This window comes from Phyllobates terribilis, unplaced genomic scaffold (genome assembly GCF_046119375.1).
Source record: "Phyllobates terribilis strain yellow unplaced genomic scaffold, ASM4611937v1 Scaffold_4__5_contigs__length_816908805, whole genome shotgun sequence".
In the NCBI taxonomy this organism is placed as follows: Eukaryota; Metazoa; Chordata; class Amphibia; order Anura; family Dendrobatidae; genus Phyllobates; species Phyllobates terribilis.
Window position 1 is genome coordinate 71,684,642 of NW_027362764.1, and position 8,031 is coordinate 71,692,672.

Consider the following 8,031-nt stretch of genomic DNA (forward strand, 5'->3'; position numbering starts at 1 on the left):
AGCTTTACTCTTCATAGACAGTATACATAGCCCGCTATACAGAGCAGAATGGCTAAGGCTGGGTTCACTTTGCATTTGGTCCATACATTATTGGCTCCATCGGGACATCCATCCAAAGCGATAGAAAAAAAAGGATTTGGAAACAACCGGCCAAAAGAAGTCAGATGGAATCACTTTATCCATCTCGAGGCACAAAAGCATGGACATTGCCACTTTAGTCAGACTGGATAATATGAGCTCGTAAGATCCCCGTAAAAATGATCTCTTTTTATCTTATGAAGGGTTTTCAACCGTTTCACGTTTCTTTCTTTACAGAGACGCCCAAGCAGGTGGCCAGCAATGAAGTTTAGGAGAGGATCAGGGCATCCTGCTTATGCTGAAGTAGAACCTGTTGGAGAAAAAGAAGGCTTCATTGTATCAGAGCAATGCTGAGTTTTTTTTGGAACAATGCACCAGTACTGGTTTCTGGTGAAAGACATTTAATTTTTGCATATATTTTCCAGGAAAAATAATGCTGTGAGCTACCTATATCCAGAGACAGAACGAGTATTTCTCATGATCTTCGATCAAGACGAAAGATTCCTTTGCTCTGAAGTTCGAATGCCACTCACGGTAGTCTTCCTATTGTGGAATTAAGTAGTACGTCCTGGGCAACATAGCTGGACAACAGTAGTCAGCGGACAACGACTCTTCTACTGGCTTCAGAGGAGACTTTCAACAAGAGATATATATATGGAAATTGGAAATTTTATGGACAATTAATGGCGCAGCCTAGCAAATGCTAATGAGCAGGCAATGCAACATGTTAGCATTGAATTATGAAGGGTTCTGAATAAGGCATTTATGGAACCATTTTTACAAATCGTGCACATAGACATCAATGACCCAGATGCGTGACCATGATACAAGTGGTTTATTGCTGTCTGCTTAGTATTGTGCTTTATCTAAATATTACAAAAGTGGCCAAAGTGATTCTTATTATTTATGTCCAAAAATAGGTACCTCTGGGGTAACCTTTACAAGCACTGTCATCAAAATTTAAGCTGTATTTGTGAACGAGTACGGGGGGCTGCAGACAATGGGTAACATTTACAAAGTTAGGAAACACCAATATTCCTATAACCAAAAGTATCTGGCTAAATAAGATAGATGCACCTAAGTATCACAAGACAAACAAAAAGAAAAATGGTGGTACAAAATATCTCACAATATACAACTTTATTAAATATAAAATATTATAAATGATTTTGCTAAAAAACAGATAGCTCAATGGACAAGCAGTACATGGTTATGCCCACATATCTGGTGCAGTGCATTCCCTAGTGGTCAAGATTATACATCAAGTAAAAGATTGTAGGATGCAAACTTACATAGTGGTGATATGGAGCCCTGTTAGGTGTAGCCTTGTGCTTCATCCAGCTTCATCAGGGGGCGCATCAAAAAAGACTTACTTTCCTGCTCCTTTTTTGACATGCCCCCTGATGAAGCTGAGTGAAACACATGTTGGGACTCCACATTACCATAATGTAAGCTTGCATCCAACACTCTACTTCTTGATGTATAATGTTGACCACTAGAGAATGTAGTGCAATAGATATGTGGGCATAATACATATACTGCTTATAGCCTTGGGAGGTTTGTTATTACTCTGTGTTTTTTTAACAAAATCAGTTATAATATTTTATATTTAATAAAGTTAATATATTTGTGAGATATTTTGTACCACCATTTTTCTTTAGTTTATCTTGTAACATTTACAAAGACCTAGTGTTTCTCCGATGTAGTCTGCATGGTGATGACGTCTTAGATCACGGCGCTGTCCATAGAGCTGAAAATGATCTTGTGGATAGGTAAGGGTTTAAAATATCTGCACTACAGAAGACATGGCTGGAAGAAAGCCAGATAATTATTGATGAGGTATTAGCATACTCTCTTTTGCAAGAAGAAAATTAGTTGCTTGCACACACGTCGTATTCATCTCAGCAATTTGGATAAAACCAAAAAGCTCTGCCATACTTCATTTTTTTTTAATGTGACAGGCCAGTCTTTGTTCTATTATTTTCTTTCCAAAGCTCCATAAATTGTTCAAGATGCATGCTGTGTAGTAGAACCAGTCCTCCATAGGGACCCAAACAGTAACAGTACATGTATATGTATTATGACCATACACTTACTACTGCAGCCAGTGCTTGAAATATAAAATCAAGTCAACTGATCTTTGCAAATGTTGCCCAAAGTCTTCTCAGGAACATTTCTAGAAATGCTACGTCTTCAACAGGTCAACTTATAATAATAAACAGTGTAAACATACAGACGTCCGCTTTATCTTTTTGCCTTGTTACGCGCCATGTATTTTCATGAGTTTGTATGAATGTCATAATCACATGTTCATGCCAATTCATGGAATGTATGAAATGCTACTGTTCATAAGTAAAAAGTTATTTCCAAAAAACTTGCTGATTGCTAGCGGTACAACTGCTAGGACCCCAACAATTTTCAAATCAGGACTTTGGAACCAATAGAACATGACTGCAGCCCATCGTGAATGGAGCATGCGCGGCCTGAGCTCCATTCATTTTCTATGAAAGTGCATGATAAAGCTGAGTGCTGTAAGTTATTTCCAAAAATGGTCTGATTGTTAGCGGTACAACTCCTGGGACCCCAACAATTCTGAAATCATGACATTGGAACCATGAGAATGTGATCGTTAATGGAGCATGCGCGGCCTGAGCTCCATTAATTTTCAATGGAAGTGCATGATAAAGCTGAGTGCTGTAAGTTATTTCCAAAAATGGGCTGATTGTTAGCGGTACAACTGCTGGGACCCCAACAATTCTGAAATCAGGACTTTGGAACCATGAGAATGTGACTGCAGCCCATCATGAATGGAGCATGCGCGGCCTAAGCTCCATTAATTTTCTATGTAACTGCAGGAAAAAGCTGAGTGCTATACTCTGCGGTCCCATAGACAATAAATGGATTGCAGGCCTCGCATGCACACTGGCGCTCCATATAGGACTGGGTTGCAAAGCTTAATTTTAGAGGTACCAAATCCCCAATCTTGAAATCACTGAGGGTCCCAGCAATAGGACCTGCAACGATCCGCTTCTCATAGCCTATCTATAGGATAAAGGATAACTTGATTTTTGGGAAATAAGACCCTTTAAATGGGTCAATGTTTTATTTGTGTAAAATAGACAGCAATGATAACATTGATCATTTTGTTAAAAAGGCACCTGTCAAGTGATACTTTATATTACTCACCACGTGCTTAGTCTGTTCTTGGACAAGCATAGGAGTCTCGGCAACTTTCATATCTGCTAAATTGTGATATGTAGATGACTGGGTCAAAGCCAAAAATGGTCCAAAAAGGAACAACCATGGAGTCTCTGTCCATCACCTTAAGTGTCCCATTGCTTAAGTGTGAGAAATATGAATTAATCCTGAATAATATGATGCATGCAGACTGTACCTTACCTGCCACCACCGCACTCTAATCAGCATCTCTGTTTATCCATTCCTCTTACAGGTACGTGACTCAGCTTTCCCATTCTGACTTCCATGCAGACTTCTCTATACCTCTCTGATCCTATTTACTAATGGTACGTGACTCAGCTTTCCCATCCTGACTTCCATGCAGACTTCTCTATACCTTTCTGCTCCTATTTACTAATGGTATGTTCTTCAAGTTACACCAGCTACCCCCCACTTTCATTTATGACCTTATTTACCTAGCCTTTGACTATCCAGCATCTGGTTCAGCCTTAATCAGCTGATCAAGATGAGCACAGACCACTCCCCTCTGGTTCACAGCTGAATGCATTCTGTTACAAATATATTGTGGGCCAGGAGTCTATTAGAACTGAAGGTAACTGAATACTAAATCACAGTAAACAATGTTTGTGTTTGTTTTCACTCTCGCCTCCTTAATCCTTCACCTTTTCCAACCACCCTTAATCCCTACACCTAGTAATGAACTCTTCATCTCTCCCTCCATTCTCCCCACCCATCTCACCTCCTCCTCAGAGCTATTCCTCAGCATACAATCCTTTGTCTCCAAACACAGACAGCCACCTCATGCCCTCTCCTGCTCCCACCTATTAACGTTTTCTCTGCTCCTCCTCACTGCCGGCAAAATCACTCCACATCCCGGCCCTCCTCACCACATCCATACAATCAGTTCCACCTCCTACCCTCGATCTATCCCAAACTATCATAACCATTCTAACCATATACCCATCCGCCCAGCCCTCGCTTCCCCAGTCCCTCTAACAGGAGCTCTATGGAACGCTCTCTCCGTCTGCAACAAACTTTCCTACATTCACGACCTCTTCATCACTAGCAATCTTTCCTTCCTCAGCATCACTGAAACCTGGCTCACCCCCTCCGACACAGCCTCTCCTGCTGCACTTTCGTATGGCGGATTCCACCTCTCCCATACCCCCTGCCCCACCGGCAAGCATGGTGGAGGAATAGGTTTCCTCCTCTCAGATAACTGCTCCTTCACCCATATCTCACTGCCGCCCTCAATTACTCTCCCCTCTTTTAAAGTGCACTGCGTGTGCATCTACTCCCCCTCCAACCTCCAACTGGCTGTCATTTACCACCCCCCAGGAACAACCACCACTTTCTTTAACCACTTCACCACTTGGCTACTTCATTTCCTCTCCGTCGACATCCCCACTATCCTCATGGGCGACTTTAACATCCCCATTGACACTTCCCTCTCAGCTGCCTCCTAAGCTTCTATCCCTCACTTCCTCCTTCAGTCTTACTCAGTGGTCTTCCACACCCACCCACAAATACGGCCACATACTGGACCTCATCTTCACCCGCCTCTGTTCTCTATCTAACCTCTCTAACTCATCTCTCCCTCTCTCTGACCACAACCTACTTACATTCTCTACCCTCTCCTCTCCAGGGCAACAATCCCCACTCCACAAACTTGCATATCCTCGCAGAAATCTCAAACACCTTAACCTACACTTACAGACATTAGTTCCTTACATGATGCAGATGTTGCTGCCACTTTATGCAACACCACAACAGCTGCAGCTCTCGATTTGGTCGCCCCCCTCACACATACCAAAGCTCGCACAATCAACAGACAACCCTGGCACACCAGCCTAACTAAAGAACTGCGACAGGCCTCCAGGGTTGCTGAGTGTAGATGGAAAAGGTCCCACTCCAATGGGCACTTCAAACAGTCCCTCACTACCTTCAAGTCCCCACTCACTGCAGCAAAACAAACATACTTCGCATCTCTCATGTCCTCCCTGTCTCACAACCCCAAACAACTATTCAACACCTTCAATTCTCACCTCCGTCCCCCAGTGCCTCCTCCCTCTCCTCTTATTTCAGCCAAAGACTTTGCCTCATTCTTCAAGCAGAAGATTGACACCATCAGGCAAAGCTTTTGCCTAAAGCCCCCACAGCCCCTCCCCCACACCTACTCAACACTCCTCCTCCAAAACCACCTTCTCAACCATTACGGAAGATCAACTTTCCTCTTTACTCTCCAAATCACAACTCACCACCTGTAAACTTGACCCAATCCCATCCCACCTCATCCCAAACCTTACCACTATCTTCATCCCACCCCTAGCCCACCTCTTCAACCTGTCACTAACAACTGGTGTCTTCCCCTCATGCTTCAAACATGCCTCAATCACACCCATCCTCAAAAAGCCCTCCCTTGACCCATCCTCTCTGATTAGCTATCGCCCCATATCACTTCTCCCCTATGCCTCAAAACTACTGGAACAACACGTTCATTCTGAGCTGTCCTCCCACCTCTCCTCCTGCTCCCTCTTCGACCGCCTACAATCTGGTTTCTGACCACACCATTCTACTGACACTGCACTGACTAAAGTCACCAATGACCTACTAACCGCCAAATCTAAGCGACACTACTCTGTCCTCCTCCTCCTTGACCTTTCATCTGCCTTCGACACAGTGGACCATTCCCTCTTACTACAAACTCTCTCATCTCTCGGCATCACAGACTTGGCCTCCCACTCACACACCACCTCATCATCTAGCCCCCTATCTGTCGGTGTCCCCCAAGGTTCAGTTCCAGGACCCCTGCTCTTCTCCACCTACAACTTAGGCCTGGGACAGCTCATAGAGTCTCATGGCTTTCATTATCACCTCTACACTCCCTGACAGAAGTTATGTCGCTTATCCATGTTATGTAAATAAAAGCTTATAACCTGATGTTAAATTCATCCATTGGTTTTATAAATTACTCTTTTGAAAGCTGAAACCCTCCCAAATTTGTTATAGGTTAAGAAAATAAGTTGGCATCAATGCTGAAATATTGATCATTTAATGAACACAGAATGGTCAGATTTTGGCAAGACAAAAGTTTTGTCGTCCACAGAAAGTAATGTGATATTTAAACAAATAATTATCTTAAAATACAAATATATGTTGCATAACATTGGTGAATGAAGTTGTGGTGCTATTAGAGTCATATTTAATATTTTGTGTGACTTCCATGAGCTTGAAGGACTGCATCGATGCGGTTCAACAATGATTCATACAATTTATTAATGAAGTCATCAGGAATAGCAAAGAATGCAGTCTTACATGCCTCCCATAGTTCATCTAGATTCTTTGGTTTTGTCTTCCAAGCTTCTTCTTTCATTCTACCGCAAACATGCTCAATGATGTTCATGTCCGGTGACTGAGCTGGCCAGTCCTTGAGCACCTTGATCTTTTTTGCCTGGAGGAACTTTGTTGTAGAGATGGATGTATGAGATGGAGCACCATCCTGCTGCAGAATTTGACCCCTTTTATGATTTGGAATGTAAGAGGTAGCTAATACTTTTTGATATTTTAGGCTATTGATATTGCCTTCCTCCTTGCAAATGTTTCACACACTCCCATACTGAATGTAACCCCAGACCATGATCTTTCCACCACCAAATGTAACTGTTTTCTGTGTGTATTTTGGATCCATACGGGCTCCAGTAGGTCTCCTGCAGAATTTGCAGCTGCTGTGGTGTAATTCTACTGAAGATTCATCAGAGAAATCCACCTTCTGCCTCTTTTCCAGCATCCATCTGTTTAGCAGGCTGTGGGACTTTGCAAATGCCACACTGTTCTTTATTTGCCTTTTGTTTAGTGCTGGCTTCTGGCACTGATTCGACCATGGAGGCCATTTCGAAACAGAATCCTACAAACTGTTCTAGTTGACACAGGGACTTGAGGTGACCCGGCCTGTTGGAGCTCTGCTGCAGTGGAAGAGGGGCTTGCTTTGGATTTTCTAACCAACAAACGTTCCTCTTGAGCAGTTGTCTTGTGGGGTCTGCCGGACCTGGGCTTGTCAAACACATCTCCAGTCTCTTCAAATCTTTTTTTAATTCTTTGTACTTGACTGTGAGACACATTAAAGATGCCAGCCACTTCTGCAGTGGCTCTGGTCTTCAGCCTCTTGATAATCAAAGCTTTGGTGGCAGGGTGGATTTTTGGCATGTCGTCAGAGCTCAAGTTGCTGTTCAAGTGAAGGTTTGGGGTGCTGAGTTTCTTTTTATACACACCCACTAATTAACCGATCATTTACTGAGCACTGGTGAGGATGTAAACTAGGATTGGGTGCATTATATGACCAGGTGACAAAACTTTTGTCTTGCCAAAATCTGACCATTCTGTGTTCATTAAATGATCAATATTTCAGCATTGCTGCCAATTTATTTTCTTTACCTAAACCAAATTTGGGAGGGTTTCAGCTTTCAAAAGAGAAATTTATAAAACCAATGGATGAATTTAACATCAGGTTATAAGTTTTTATTTACATAACATGGATAAGCGACATAACTTCTGCCAGGGAGTGTATGCTGATGACACACAGATCTACCTCTCTGGACCCGATATCATCTCCTTACTAACCAAAATCCCACAATGTCTGTCGGCTATTTCATTCTTCTTCTCTGCTAGACTTCTAAAACTTAACATGGACAAAACAGAATTCTTTCCGCCATCTCATTCACCCCCCCCCAACTGACCTATCTATCAACGTCAATGGCT

At 42.7% G+C, this 8,031-nt stretch overlaps 1 protein-coding gene across 3 annotated transcripts in view; it reads left to right on the top strand.

Annotated features, from left to right (window-relative positions):
• Nucleotides 1-2,310, top strand: part of PLXDC2 (plexin domain containing 2) — a 782,113-nt gene extending 779,803 nt beyond the window's left edge. For all 3 annotated transcript variants that reach the window (XM_073677477.1, XM_073677478.1, XM_073677479.1), the window contains one exon: nucleotides 316-2,310. In XM_073677477.1, coding sequence (XP_073533578.1) covers nucleotides 316-432 — 117 coding nt within the window. In that variant the 3' untranslated portion in view covers nucleotides 433-2,310. The remainder of the gene's footprint in view (nucleotides 1-315) is intronic.
• Nucleotides 2,311-8,031: the final 5,721 nt, after the last annotated feature.